This window comes from Trachypithecus francoisi, unplaced genomic scaffold, assembly GCF_009764315.1.
Source record: "Trachypithecus francoisi isolate TF-2019V2 unplaced genomic scaffold, Tfra_2.0 Lachesis_group0, whole genome shotgun sequence".
In the NCBI taxonomy this organism is placed as follows: domain Eukaryota; kingdom Metazoa; phylum Chordata; class Mammalia; order Primates; family Cercopithecidae; genus Trachypithecus; species Trachypithecus francoisi.
The window spans coordinates 150,977,836-150,994,181 of NW_022681453.1; the positions used below are offsets into that span (position 1 = coordinate 150,977,836).

Genomic DNA, 16,346 nt, shown 5'->3' on the forward strand with positions numbered 1-16,346 from the left:
AATCTGGGTTAATCTCATTTATGTAACAATATTTTCTCTTATAGGAAATAATTTTTTAAATTACTACTTAAGGTACAATACTGTTTTAAAAAAAAATCTACCCCTCCAGGGAAAACTAGTCATTTCTTTTGCTTATACTAAATAAAACTAATCCTAGCAACAGCAGCTAAACATTTACTGAGTGCTTACCATAGGCCAAACAACGTACTAAACAACTTTCCACAGACCATTTCATGTAATCATTTAAAGCATCCCTAAGAAAATTATTATTATCCTCATTCTAGAGATGAAAATTGAGACTCAGAAAGAGTAAGTATCATGTCCATGGTCACACAGGAGAGTCAGGTCAGAATTTGAGACCAAGCTCTAGAATCAGAGCTCTTCCCCTACTGTCCCACCTGCCGAAAAGTTCGAATCAGAAAAAGCCAACAATGTACTGCCCTTTCCATCATAAGTTACAATAAAATAGTCAGTAGAAAGTGATCCGTCTAACTATAAACAAGTTAATTTAATCAAAGCTCTTACCAAAGAAAAAAGGCTGGAAAAGGAAAATGGTTATTCACAGTATCTTCCATCAAAATTTTATTAGTGGGAAACAAGTACCAATTACACTGCAATTTTTAAATCCTAAATACAAACTGACTACATGACTCTACAATAAATCAAAAAAATAACGTATTTGCTTATCCCCAGATGCTACAACTGCCACTTCTCATTTGAAATTCTGATTTCTGCATATAAAGGAGTGGCTATGGACAATAAATCCACAAAACTAACTAAGTTCTTCATTAACAGGAATTTAATTTCTCTATGATTTATATGCATCAAGCAAGCTATGTGATAGCTGATTCTTCTAATTTTTAAAAGGTGAAAAAAGCCTATACCAGAAGTTGGCAAACACTTTCTATACAGAGCCAGACAGTAAATACTCTATGCTTTGTGGGCCACATACAGTCTCTGTCACAACTACTCAACTCTGCCACAGCAGAGTGAAAGCCACCCTACAAAATACCTAAGTCAATGTGCATGGCTGTGTTCTAATACAACTATTTATAGAATCAGGCAAGGATCATGTTCCTTTTCTCCAATTATAATGATAGAGTGCAATGAGACTAAAGTGGTAATATAAGTATTATTCATTTTGTGCTTGCTACCATCAGAACAGTGAGCATCTCAAGGCGTAATTTCCTATGGGGGTATAGGTAAGCAGCATCTTTTCTTTTTTTTTCTCTTTGAGACAGAGTTTTTTACGCTTGTTGCCTAGGCTAGAGTGTAATGGCGCCATCTCGGCTCACTGCAACCTCTGCTTCCCAGGTTCAAGTGATTCTCCTGCCTCAGTCTCCTGAGTAGCTGGGATTACAGGCATGTGCCACCATGCCCCGCTAATTTTGTATTTTTTTTTAGTAGAGACGGGGTTTCTCCATGTTGGTCAGGCTGGTCTCGAACTCCTGACCCCAGGTGATCCGCCCACCTCGGCCTCCCCAAGTGCTGGGATTACAGGCGTGAGCCACTGCGCCCGGCCATAAGTAGCATCTTTTACAAAATCTCATTTATCTTTTTTCCAAATATATAGAGTGCAACTTTTAAAGAGTGGTGCTGAGCAGACTGACTTCCTTTGGTGATCTGTAGGATGCATTTCCTGATTGATAATGAAAATGATTTCCTGATTCAGATGTCTACTTTATGGGAATCATAGTATAGCTAAAATACTTAAAATGAAGAGTAACAGTAATAATAGTAGCTATTATCTAACTCATAATCTTACAAAATTGGGAATATCAACCCAGTTTCAGAGAAAAAGCAGACTACAGTGACTTGCCTAGGAGTATGCAGCAGAGAGCGGCACCACAGTTGCTCTACCAGACTCCTCCCCGACACCAGTTTTGTACATTAACAACTTCATAGTGATTGTTAAGTTCCTTTTTATGGCTCTTTCCTATTTCACTTTCTATATAATCTCATTATTATTATTATTCTTTGCAATGACAGTCAAAATTAATAGCAGTCTCAACAAAATTCCTGGAATTCCTGGTTCTAAAATTCTCTGCATGTTCCTATAAATTTTGTGATGCACGAGAAGATCAAGTCCCTCAAACACTCAAAGCTCACCAATGAGGTATTCCACCACTTGCTGTCCCTCCTTGGAAACCAAGAGAAATGAAATAAACTTCTCAACACCAGAACTTCCCAAACCCTGCCTCCATCTTTTTCTTTCTGTGCCACCTCTCAGGGTTGTTGGTGTCTCACCGTCACAAATGTGACTTGTCCTGAAGGGTTTTCCAGTTTCAAAAGGATGCTGTTAGCAGAATTAATCTTCTTGTCCACAGGTAGTATCCAGAATAAAACAGTGTGCTGCTGCCTTTCAGCTCCTTTCCAAACCAAACACTTTCAAAATATCAAATTTCAAATGTTTCTAATTGCCTACCGGTATTCAAAATTTATACAAAGAATATAATTTGAAATCATCTTTAGGTATACCAGTATTCTAGGAAGTCAAATAAATAACTTCAAAAAATGTGTATTGTTGGGTATACTTATTCCTTACTCGTTGAAGAAGTTTATCTCTGTAGTGTTCTACTTGCTCCTGAAAACTCTGGCCTGGTTTTTTAGGTCTTTTCCCAGATTCCAATTCATCCTGAAACTTCATAACTTTGAGCTGTGAAATAAAACATTTTAAAAATAAGCATTTTCATCATTCTAGATTCTCAAGCACTGTTTTGCTTCTTTTCTATAGCAAAGTAGTAACTAATTAGTACTCAGTCAAAATATAACCTCACCTGAAGGCCAACTGTCAGACAAGTCCAACTAGGCAAAAGTCAGCTGATCAGATGGGAGGCCTCTCTGGTCATGAGAGGATTCAAAAACCATGAGTCGTGCTTCATGGCTGTAAGAACCCACTTACTCTCAACACAATTGTAACAAATTTGCTATCCGGTTCCCCAAATCAGAAAAGCAAGGTTGCTAAAGGCAAGCACACTGCCAGCAAGATATGACAGTCAGCAGAATGCAGATAAACATCTTTAAAAAACAGGCAGGGGTGGAAGGTGGGAGGGCTGTGGCATTCTGGTTCAGCTCATGTAAGACCAAACACACAAAGCTGCACACAGTCTGAAGGTTTCACTCACAGTGCAACCACTAGACATCAAAACACAAAGAAAAGGTTAAATCATATTTGGAGGGTACTTTATAAGACAGTAAGAGCAAATACTGATTAAAACAGACCAGACCAGGCGCAGTGGCTCACGCCTGTAATGCCAGCACTTTGGGAGGCTGAAGCAGGGGGATCACCTGAGGTCAGGAGTTCAAGATCAGCCTGACCATCATGGAGAAACCCCATCTCTACTAAAAATACAAAATTAGCCAGGCATGGTGGTGCATGCCTATAATCCCAACTATTCAGGAGGCTGAGGCAGGAGAATCGCTTGAACCCGGTGGGTGGAGGTTGCAGTGAGCCGAGATGGTGCCATTCCACTCCAGCCTGGGCAACAAGAGCAAAACTCCGTCTCAAAAAAAAAAAAAAACCAACAAAACAGAAAAACTTCCATCTCTTATTACCTATATAAGTGGACAAAGGTATTTGTACAAAATATTCATTGTAGCACTGTTTGTAAAAACAGACCACCTAGATAGATGTTTACCCAGAGATTTCTGGCCAATACACCTACACACAAACAAATACATATAATATACTTATATAATGGCAATGGATAAAAATGTGAAAAAACTAGTAAAATCAGTTACAGGGAGAGAAAAAACCTGCAATAAGTGAGCTTAACTTTGCTTTTTATTCTGGAGATATAAGTATCTTAAAATTGTGTACTATATAAAAATAGTAAAAAGAATAAATTCATTATTGGTTTTGAATTTAAAAATAAAAGACTTCACAAAGTAGTTAAAATAAAAACTACCCTAAGGCTTAAAGGAGCTTAAATTACCCAAAAAATTTACAAGGGTGAAAATACCTTCTTCTTGATTTCTAAGAGAGGACTAATAAGGTGGACAAGTATGAGGACCTGGAAGATCCTCCAAGTGGTAGAAAGCACATGGATCTTGGATGGTACCACTGGACTGTCAATCTGCTCAATATTGTTTCACTCAAAGAGAAACAGGGAGCATTCTTGTCCCACGAAATTGCTGTAGATGCTAACATTTTACCCTATTTTATTCAGACACTGATATATCCTTTAAATGGACTAAACGCTGCTACAGCATTTTATTTATACTTCAAAACAAGACCTCATTTGCTTTTTACCCTCTTTACTACAACTTAGTTTTTACCATTTCTCCCCATTCCAAGTGGTATTTTCTTTTTTTTTTTTTTTTTTTTTTGAGATGGAGTCTTACTCTGTCGCCCAGACTGGAGTGCAGCGGCACAATCTCGGTTCACTGCAACCTCCACCTCCCAGGTTCAAGCGATTCTCCTGCCTCAGCTTCCGAACTAGCGGGGTTACAAGGCGCATGCCACCAAGCCTAGCTAATTTTTGAATTTTTTTTTTTTGGGCAGAGATGGAGTTTCGCCATGTTGGCCAGGTCAGTCTCGAACTTCTAATACTCAGGTGATCCACCCACCTCGGCCTCCCAAAGTATTGGGATTACAGACGTGAGCCGCCATGCCTGGCCCCAAGTGGCATTTTCACTATTTTTGACTTCAAGAATGTTTCTTCTGCAGCATTCTCCAATTTTGTACTTTTTCCATCTGTTTTCGCTTTTTTTTTAATTAATTATTTTTTGAGACGGTGTCTCACTCACCCAGGCTGGAGTGCAGTGACAGCTATCTCAGCTCACTGCAACCTCCACCTCCCAGACAGAGTCTCCCAGGTTCAAGTGATTCTCCTGCCTCAGCCTCCACGCCTGATTTTTGTATTTTTAGCAGAGACAGGGTTTCACCCTGTTGGCCAGGCTGGTCTCAAACTGCCCACCTTGGCCTCCCAAAGTGGTGGAATTTCAGACATATTTTCACGTCTATAATCAGGGTCTTTTATAATCAGATCTTTGATGTTGTCTCCTTCTCTTCTTTCAAAGCTCTCTAAAAGTCTACATTTTTTGTGTGTTTTAATCATGACTGCATTTAAAAAGATAAGATGTAAGGCTAAGAAAGCAAGGGGGTGGGGTGGGCAACATAAATAGCTAAGTTCATCACTGTGTGAAGCCTCTCATGACCAAGATGACTCTTCCACAGAATGTATTTGTAGTAAATCGGTTTGGGTTAAAAAAAAGAGTCAAACAATAGACCTGAATGTTACTTAGGGGAGGGGAGGGATTCCTAAGATCATCTTTTTAAAAATCACTATACAATCCCTACTTATAGTTCCTGTTAATATAGTCTAACTGAGGCTCAAGCACAAGTCCAAGACACACAGAAAACAGATGATCAAGGGTCTCAACACAAAAGGAAGTGGCCCATGCAATGGCTTAACCATCCCTCCCTTGTTGCCTTCAGACAACAGACAGTTATCACCTTCCGACTCAACTGTTCACTCTTTCCTCAGGGACCAGAACAGAAAGTGATCCCTCTCTTCCAACAAGATAGAAGACCCTCCACTTGGTTCCCCATCCACTATTCTACTTGTTGGTAGAAATGGGGACAACAGAATGAGAAAAGGTAACTCCAGCCTAGGCACTGCTCTCAGTGGTATCTGAAAGATTAAGAACTGGCTTCTGGCCACCACCCCATCATACAGCTACAAGATTTTTGTGTTTTTACAAAGCATGTTTTATAACACGAATCATTTGGTTTTTATTTACTCCATGCTAAAAAATGTTCAGCTATAGGTATCTTTATTAGGACACATGTGGAGATGCAAAATTATAGTATATATACTATAGAATATAATAGAACTAATTAGAGAAACTAATTTAGAACTTAATTCTTTATTTAATGGTTCTCCAATAAAAGGGTCAGTACTCACTGGATTCTAAATCTCGAAATGGATATCCAAATTTAGGGGCAGAGAAGAGAGCTAGTTGTGAAAAGCCCTGGGATAAAGCTCATGAGCCCTGAGTTCTAGTCCAAGTTTGCCACTTGTTGTGGAACTTTATTCCATATGACTAAATCTCTCAGGGGAAATACAGGAGAAGGATTAGATAATTCTAAGATGAAGCCAAGATACACACTTTAAAATCAGGACTTAGTTCATAGTCCAAATCCTGGAAAGACAACTAAGTTGTGAGAGGCAGTACCTATGAAAGCAGGAGAAATAATCACTGAATACATAAAGGAGAGGCTAGATTACAAAAGACCACATGTAGTATGGAAATGTATGCATATGAGGTGTATGTGTGCAATGTGCATGCACGTGTATCGCATATACACATATACAAGGTGGAAAAAATAAAGTTTGTAAAAACCACCTAAGTTAACAAAAAAGCTAAATTATATGGTTTCCTCTCTTTAAGTTAATCAGGAAATAGAACATTCTAAACAGTTGGGGCATTTATATAAGGGAATAACTTCTATTATCAAGAAAATGTATTTTTATTTAACTCGAGTCTGTTTCTACTCCAACAGTTTCATCAGGTCAGAGAAAGTCAGAGCTTCTCATAAGGTGAGAGGCGTAAAAGAGGGGCATATGTAGGTTGAAAACGTGTACAGGTGAGTGTGTTCACTGACACACATCTTATCCCCCTAAAAATCATATTTAAAATGTATATGAATACATCCCAGGAAAAAATAAATCAACTAATCAACTCTGAAAATCCTTCATCTCTACTTATAAATGACACCACGCTGACTCTACGTAAGGTTAAAACAAAATGCTGTCTCTGTTTACTTTTCAGTTTGGTGATGTCTGACAAAGAGGTGGGCAAAAACTTGTATCAGCCCAACAGTGGTTATGTGGAGAAGTGTCAATGAGGTAACCAATGTGACAGGTATCATAAGTTAGTAAGGGAGACAGTGCTAACGTACAGTAGGCATTCAAAAATACTGTTCAATGAATGTATACAGTATGAAAATTGACTCTCATACATTCTTTAGAGGTTTGAGACTGATTGCTAAACTCCTGCTAGCATCTACTGGGAATATTTCATCCCCTTGAGGGCATTACAAAGCCCTTCTCTCTCTGACATGTCTGAATAGCCTTGGACAAAACAAAAGGCATTTAAAAAGGAGAGGGCGAGACCAGCCTGGGCAACATAGTGAGACCTAATCTCCATGCAAAAAAAAAAAAAAAAATTAGTTGGGCTTGGTGGTGTACATCTGTAGTCCCAGCTACTCCGGAGGCTACCTCTTGAGCCTGGTAGCTTGACACTGCAGTAAGCTATGGTCACACCACTGCACTCCAGCCTGGTCAACGGAGAGAAACCCTGTCTCAAAAAAAAAAAAAAAAAAGAAGAGGGGGGGAAGGGAGGGAAATGTCTGCCTGAGATAGTCTGGGCTCTTCTATACATTTCCTCATTTTTTAGTATTAAGACGCACTCAAGGCCGGGGGCGGTGGCTCAAGCCTGTAATTCCAGCACTTTGGGAGGCTGAGACGGGCGGATCACGAGGTCAGGAGATCGAGACCATCCTGGCTAACACGGTGAAACCCCGTCTCTACTAAAAAATACAAAAAACTAGCCGGGCGAGGTGGCGGGCACCTGTAGTCCCAGCTACTTGGGAGGCTGAGGCAGGAGAATGGCGTGAACCCGGGAGGCGGAGCTTGCAGTGAGCTGGGATCCGGCCACTGCACTCCAGCCTGGGCGACAGAGCGAGACTCCGTCTCAAAAAAAACAAAACAAAACAGACCCACTCAATGTCTACTCTCCTCCATACTACAGGTACAGACATTAAAAATGAGCCTAATAAAATGTAAACATAACTAGAACATGCCAGAAAATATTTTACTTTTTCCTAGTTACATACTATGAACACTCAAAATGAAATGGATTTCTCATAGTACCTAACATATAATGTATTACATGTATATATATACACATATAACCTATATATTAGAATCCATTTCTTCAGAGGATCTCCTATGTGCCACGTATTAGAGATACAATGATGAAGAGAAAACAGACATGGTCTTTTCCCTTCATGGAAAGTACAGCCTAATGAGGAAGAGACATTAAATAAGCAAGTAGGCAAACGAACAAAATACACATTCACATACATAACTCACAATACATATAAAATCACACAGAAATAAATAGGAAGAAGCAAGCAAGTCCAAAAGGGTAAGAAAAGGCTACTGTGAGTGAAGAGATGGTTGAAGAGGCCTGAAGAAAAGTCACCTGGTATGAAGAGTTCTAAGCAGAGAGACGGAACAGTATGCACTAAGATATAATGCAATGAGGCAGCTTAATCTGGTGGAGAAAGTGAAAAACCAATAAAGTGTAATTTAAGTTTCACTGCAACACCAACCTCAATTTCACGAAGTTTGGCTCGTTTTTCCTCACTCATTTCAGAGTACTTAGAGAACTTGGACTCAGTCATTTCTTCTTTGATTGGATTAGAGTACAAATGATGTTCTTCAGATTTGGAACTTTGAGTATCTTCTTCATCTTCACTTTCTTCTTCTTGACTTTAGAAATAAGCAGAATACATTATATCTCAAGGCAGCAAGAGTGTACTATATTTTATAGTCCACCTATTTTATTTTTCATTGTCTTAGAGCTTAAATAATGCAACCAAAACATAATAGGACAATTCATACCTCAAGCATTTTTTTTGCAAAATATTTGATCAATATTTTATAGACAATTTTATAAAACACTTCTTTCCTCCACAGAAAATATGTGAGCTTCAACATAAGCATACTTTAATAAATTCTGCTTATGTTATCTGTGTGCCTTCCATTTGCAACAAACTTTCCTGGCAGCAGTTAAATGAAACGAATAATCTAGTTTCTGCATACTTCACAGTTCAGAGTGATTTCAAGAAGCTTCATGTTTTCCATCCCCGAGTTACTTCACTCATATTGTGAGTAACAATATTCAAATATTGTATGTTCTCATTTATAAGTGAAAGTTAAGCTACAAGGATGCAAAGGCCTAAGAATAATACAATGGACTTCTGGGACATGGAAGGATGGGAGGGGGGTGAGGGATAAAAGACTATAGTATATATTGGGTACAGTGTACATTGCTCAGGTGACAGGTGCACTAAAATCTCAGTAATCACCACTAAATAATATATCCATGTAACCCAAAACCACTTGTACCCCAAAAACTATTAAAATGAAAATAAAAATTAAAAAAGCTATATGTGAGACTTTAGTAACTTCAGCAGAGCCTATAATCAATCTAGAAAATATATGAGCTTGAGTCACAGTTACTATGAAATAATCAATACAGCTGGTAAAGACCTTACCTGATTAGCACATAACCTTAATAACAAAGCAATGTATGCATTTTATATATTAGCAAATATCAGTATTCACATTTTAGTTGATTCTGAAAGTTGCACTGGTTCTGGGTCAGACAGGAAGAAAATAAAAACCTGAGAGACTATCATGAGTAAGTCACTTAGAATACAAAAAAGAAAAATTGTCCTGTCCTTCCAGAAGCAGTCTAGTGGAAACACAAACAGGCAACTATATGTAAAGCTGGTCATCAATGCTAGTACAGGATTAAGAAAACGTTCTTGAAGCACAATGAATGAATGGTTTTTTAAAAAATATATTTTACATTCTGGGACTGGGTTGTGTGTGTGTATGTATTATTGGCAAATAAATCTGGGCAAAACAAGATACCCATGTACAAACAAACTCAGAATGTTTATGTATATACAAACAAAATTCCTACAAACAATGTTGACTGTGATAACAACATTACTGGCATAACCCAGAAAAAACGCTGTTTTGTCTTTAATACTTGAACCTCACAAGCCCTTCTATGTTAGTATTTGGGTACTAAGGACATTCTACAATAAGCAGAAAGATTCCTTTTAATACACATGTAGAATTATTCCTAACAATGTAAAGACAGTTATAATTAAATTCTTTCCAAATAAAATTTAATTGAAGGCTTACGTAATAAGACCTTCCTTGTATGACAGAAAAATTTACGCCAGGCAGATAAAAAGAAAGGCTATCAATTCAGAATCAGAAAAGATGTGATACTGAGAAAATTCTGATACTAGTTTTTAAATATCTCAACCAAAGGTCCTTTCTAGACATTACTAAAATATTTTACTAACTTCATCTTCGGAACCACACAAATCATTAATATCACCATATGGGTACAACTAAATACAATATTAGTTAAGGAAGAAAAAAGTCCAAACCAACAGTTTTAAAAATATTCTTTTTGGAAAAAAAGTTTTACTTAATATTTCTCATTGATTTGTAATTTCCTAAATATAGTTTTTAGTTAATTTTTTTTAAACACAAGAATTTCCTGTTTTATGGTACATAAAATTTTACAAGTGTTTCAGATGCTTTTAGATTGTTAAAGTGTATGTCTGTTTACGTAAACAGGGATGTTTACTGAAGAATTATTCTAGAAGAGTCAATAAGGACATGACTTTGTTAAATTGAGTCACAGTTACTATAAAATACAATACAGCAGATATTGATTACTTAACCAATTCTAGCCTGTAAAATTTTTTCTAATTTTTTTGTAATTTCAAATATTCTTTGGTAAACATCCTTGTATGCTTACCCAAATGTTTGTTTTCAATCATAGATGAACACAGAACAGGTAAACAGATTAAAATGGAATAATACCAATGACACTGAATGAAAAACGTGTCACAGAATAGTATGTACAGTAGTATTACATCATTTACATTCAAAGAGCTATGCATGTTTTTATATACACAGAAAGGGTCTAGATGGTTGAACATTAACATTTAACCATATTACTTAAGACTTTTTAAATGAGCTCTATTCATGATTTAAAATATGTAAATATTTTAAATTGCTATTACAATTTTTTCAAGGCTTAAGCAGTTTTTCTAAACTGGTTTTGGCCTTGGCTTTTAGTCACAATTCGAGGTTCAAATCATATCATAGCTTCTTCCTCTTGTTCTTTAAAAAGACATGCAAATTCAAGATTCTAAATCCATACAGTATTCGATACAAATGAAATTGGTTTTTGTAACTGTTCTCCAAAACGTGCTTTAAAAATCACATTTCTGCCACAAATCACTATATTGCCACAAAATACAATAATTACTAGTTACAAAATCAGCCTTAAGTAAAAAGGCATTTAGGATTCAGCCACTAGAGAGTAGTAGTGAGGCATGAGAAAATTTCAAGGATCAGAAGCTGCGCAAAAGCTTTTTTTCCTTGCTTTGTACTTTCAGTTATGTTTACATTATCATGATTTACCGAGAATTCCTACGAAAAATGAAAAATCTAAACTTATACTTCTGGTGATCCAGGCTTCCATCACTGTATGATTATTTCAACATCAATGCTAAAATGTACTCATATTCCAAACATTAACACAAATATCAGTTTTATGCCAAAAAAAAAACCTAATACCTTTAGAAATAAAACTAATGCAACAATACTTTTTTCAGTTCAATGGCTTTTCTATCCTTCCTTCCCCCTAAATTAAATAATTATTTTATGAGTAAATATACTACTTTTAAAGCAGTGATTTTAAAATGATGTTACTAATCATAGGATCATGAACATAAAAAGGGTTCAGCAAACCACTGTTTTAAAGCAAACTGAACTAAACTGTTCTCAATTCGTGTATTCCTAAACAGCCTCAGATAGCTATTTCCATTAGCAAGCCACATCTATATTTTGTAAATATTTTGTCATCATCACTGCTGACTTGTTCTAATCACACCAACATTTCTGGAAAAACATCACTGTAGACAAGTATTCACCATCATATCAAACTGTGTTTCTATAGCCTGCTGACTGATCACATTTTCCCAACAATCCAAATACCCATTTATTAAATCCACACAAATGCCCATATTGTGCTAGGACACACAGGGGCTTTCTCTTTGTTCCCACTTCCATCTGAGAACAATAGAAGAATGCAAAATTTTAAAAGACAGTAACCTGTGCTTTGTGTTTGTGATAACCATCTCTTCTACTCATTAAAAAAAAAAAAAAAAAATCAACTCCCTTTGCAATGATTTTGAAAAGTGTCAAGCACTTCCTAAAAACTACCAATATAAACTTGCAGGAGAATCTAAGAGCAGAGTTGTCAAATACAGAAACAATTTTGGGGTGATTACCAAACAGCAAAATCAAAATTATTTCTCTATATTTCAAAAGAAAAGATTTTTTTTCCTTTGTATTCATTCTTAGTTCTTCTGAAAGATTTATATTTAAATAACACAATGGCCATAATGCAATATTTTTCTTAGCAATGTACAATCCAAAAGAAAGGAGTATAACCTTTCCTACTCACATTTTAAAAACCACTTTTTGTGGAGTCCAAAACAATATTTGATGGCAAAGGTTTGAAACAAATGCAGTTGACAAATTAGTAACTACAAAGTGAGAATGTAACCCAGCGTAAAAAACTCACAAGCAAAATGAAATCAGATCCATCAAGACCAGAAAGCAAAAGTGAAGTTTTCCACTTCACTATTATTTCAACTATATCTCTTAATGAAAAAGGGAATGTATATGAACAAGAAACAGTGTATTTGGAACTTAGATTCTTACTTTTGATTTTCTTCTTCTTCTGATTCTTCATGCTGGTCAAATAATTCCCATTTAGAAGTTGTAACAGCTGAACAGAAGGAAAACGAGGATGTAATTCCATGAGGTAAACTAGCATTTTTGCAGCAGCACAGTGGAAGCTCAAGCTTTAGAACTGAAAAGTTTATATTACAGAAGTTTCCTTTATCTAAATAGCTATTTATATGCCAAATCTCTTTCCTCACACCTACAGTATAATTCAAATTCATGAAGTGATGAATAATGTCATCCCTGTTTGTGTTGAATATTAAGATTTCATTAGAACCTACAAATAGTAACAATTACAGATTATTAGCACTAGGATACAGGTCTAAGTAAGTGCGAGACAGGTCTAAATGGCATCTAATCAGTCTAGCATTATGGTAGGGTCAAATCAAAAAGTTTCTCTGAAACTGACCTCTATGTAGATTTCTACGTAGGTACAGCTTCCTATCTACATTTACTACTAAAATGCCTTAACCTGAAAGGTTTTCAGTGATATCTCATTACTCTCAAAGCCTCCAAACTGAAGGACCTAAGAAAATTGTAACAGCAACACCAACCACAATAAAAGTGTACATTAGACATAAAATACGATAACATTGAGTATTAAGGTTAAAATGTGTTATAAAACATAAAAGGAAAACATATATACAAGCACACCAATAAATAACTTATTAAGTACTTAATGTAAAAAATACTTATTTTACTTTTACTCACCCTGTGCTTCCAATTCAGATTCATCCACAGCTTCCCATTTTGATGGGGCAACTTTAAATATAGGCTCATTCTTCTTTGAGTCTTCAGTTGCATCCACTATTAGGGAAAGATAAGCCATTAACCCTGACGACTAGGGGATGACGCGAAGTATTACGTTCATGGGTGTTCACCATATTATTAAAAAGCAAAGTAAAATAAGGACACGGATGGACAAACAGTAATCCTGAGAACAAGGACTATGACTAAATCAATCCTCTGCATCTGAGGGCAAAATTTTTAACAGTATATATTATATCAATTCAGAAAATACAGGTTAGTAATATATTAAGCAAGTGAAGAAGTTGAGAAGTAAAACAAATCTTTAATACCTTTACCTAATCTCTACAAAACTGCATACATTATTCAAATTTAAACATATAATTCAAATGTACCAAAGAGCTGTGTACAGTTCCTATTTTCGAAATGGTTCTAGGCAGCTAGGAAAACTGAAGTTGTAGGTTAGAAAAACTAATAATACAGAACTGATAAAACCAGGTACCCAGGATTATGCATAATTGAACACAAGATTTTGCCTATAATTTCCTGATAATTAAGACAAAAAGAGAAACTTGCTAATGTTATAGAAGGCTGATTGTCCCAGCAAAGAAATGTGACCAGAAAAAATGCTTCTTCTTGATCTTTTATATACATAGCATACAAATAAATGTATTACTGGGTATTTGAATTTTTAAAAAATCAGAAATAGTTAACTTGATACCTTCATGAGAAACTATAACCTTCTTCCATATCAGCATGTATGGAAATTAGAGTTTTGGTCACCAAACTTATTAGCTCGATTTAATCAGTTTGAAATTTGAACTTACAAGGCACTCCATCAAGATCATCATCAAGACTTTTTATAGGGACTCCATCAAGATCATCAATGGGAGTAGCATCAATAGGAATTCCATCTACATCTTCCAGAGGTGCACCATCAAGCTCTTCCTCAATGGGGGCACCATCAAGGTCATCTGGAACATCCTATGGAAATGTGTACTATTATAACATTTTCCTTTGCTTGCTGAAGTCACACTGCTTGTAAGATTAATTTGTAATCCAGTACAAGCCAACATACCAGGATACCCACAATCCAAGGTACATTGTAAGAACATAGTAAGAATATATATTCTATCATCCAGTTTGCTAAAGCAGCAGTCAGTTGTGCATTTATCTAATATTTACCAAGTGTTCACTGGTGCCGGGTACCATGTAAGGCAATGATGAGCAAAAACAAATTTGGTCCCCCTGTTACAGAGCCTAGTAAAGGCTTTTGTTGTTGTTTTGGGGGGTGGAGGAACCACGGGATCAGATCATCACAACAATATATACTTAACTGTAACTATGGTAACTGCTACAGCAAAAAGGCATATCATACTATTAACATAATAAGTTTCACTTAAAGAGGTCAGAGAAGGCTCTCTAAGGTTATATCTGAGCTGAGATCTGAAGGATCTCAGGTAAAGATAAATCCCAGAAAGAGGGAAGGACATGTATACAGGCCAATGGTAGGTGAAAACATACATTTAGGAAACTGAAACAAGGACCATGTGGGTTGCAACAGTAAGGTCAATTAGGAAGACCCTGCAGGAGTGAAAGTGAAAACATAGTAGCTTGACTAGTAAGGCAGAATTAAACATTAAGGGTTCAGTAATTATTTAGGAGGTAAAGAAAAACAACAAAACGGTGGTGTATATCTGCTATCATGTGATGCATCTTTTCATGCACATATTTTACTTATATAGCTATCTTTAACAAAATAAAGTCATGCTACATATATACTGCTCTATTACTTTTTTTCTACTGTTAATATCATAAGTCTTAGGTCATTAAATAAAAAACCACTCATCAATTTTCACATAAGGACACAGAGAGAGAATTCCTGCTGTATGTAATTTTGACTCCTGGGTTCCAGCAATAAAAATCCACTATTTAGTGGTAAGCAACAGATATTTTTCACAAAGAAATATACCTCGCATATGTAACGTAGCATAATTCCAAGAAACCTCCACCCCAGAAACGAACTTTAAAAACAACCAGACAAATACAGACTGCCTACCTCTGTTTCCTTTTCTTCAATAATATTTACAAGTCCTAAGAAAATATTTTGTAGTTTGATCAAAAATGGTTCTGGATAAATTGCCCAATCTTCCCATGCTCTGAAGCAAGTCATCACCCGTTGCTAAATAAATAGGAAACAGTTAACAAATTTTTATTTTGGGCTATATGTCTCAAATTTCAGTTCATGAGAATGACCATCAAGATTTGCTAAATTTGCCTTTAAACGGACATTTTTAAAGAAAATTACTATATATTACCATTTTTTAAAAAAAAATCAATGTCACCTTCTAATTAAAAGAAAAAAAAACCCTAAAAATAAATATAATGAAAAATAAACAGTAATTATTTGCTCTTTACCACCTAAGGTCAGCTCCCATACCATTAGTACTACACATGAGCCACATTCAGGAAAGACTTACATAGAAACTTATGAAAACTTAAAACCAAAGTAGCCAAGTTTTGACCTGAATCCCCTTATGGTCCAGTAAAGTACTTCCTAATTCTGGTTAACATTTTACTCTGTATCTTCCCTAAACTTTTTTTAAAATTCTAACTTATGGTCCAAATTTAAGGTCAAAAACTTTAAAAATGGGAGTTGTCTGAATGCCCTAAATGGTGGGGTCACTGGGCATCTTCCCAAACTAAAAATTTTTCTTAAAAAAGTCATCTTCCCATGAAAGCATATTGACTTAGTCAATTATAAATAAAGTACTCCACCTGGCTTTTCTTAACACTGGACTACAGCTTAAGAGGTTACAAAAAAATTGGTAACAGAGTAGACTTTCTAAATATGATTAAAATGTATGTCTTTAATCCAGCCAAATAGTATATACCATTACAAAACAAGTGATTCTTCTGGCTGTTTTATGAAAAAGACTAACATTTATAATATTTAAACAATACTTAAAACTAAAAACTAAAATTAAATTACTGTCAAAATATTATCTTTTA

The 16,346-nt window shown here is 35.8% G+C and overlaps 1 protein-coding gene across 6 annotated transcripts in view; it reads right to left on the reverse strand.

Annotated features, from left to right (window-relative positions):
• Window positions 1-16,346, reverse strand: part of U2SURP (U2 snRNP associated SURP domain containing) — a 77,024-nt gene that overhangs the window by 25,095 nt on the left and 35,583 nt on the right. For all 6 annotated transcript variants that reach the window (XR_004437306.1, XM_033212406.1, XM_033212407.1 and 3 more), the window contains 6 exons: window positions 15,394-15,516; window positions 14,162-14,318; window positions 13,299-13,394; window positions 12,564-12,630; window positions 8,345-8,504; window positions 2,546-2,656 (listed from right to left, as the gene is read on the reverse strand). Coding sequence is in view for 5 of the 6 variants with exons in the window: in XM_033212406.1 (XP_033068297.1) it covers window positions 2,546-2,656; window positions 8,345-8,504; window positions 12,564-12,630; window positions 13,299-13,394; window positions 14,162-14,318; window positions 15,394-15,516 (714 nt within the window). In the remaining variant the exon portion in view is untranslated. The remainder of the gene's footprint in view (window positions 1-2,545; window positions 2,657-8,344; window positions 8,505-12,563; window positions 12,631-13,298; window positions 13,395-14,161; window positions 14,319-15,393; window positions 15,517-16,346) is intronic.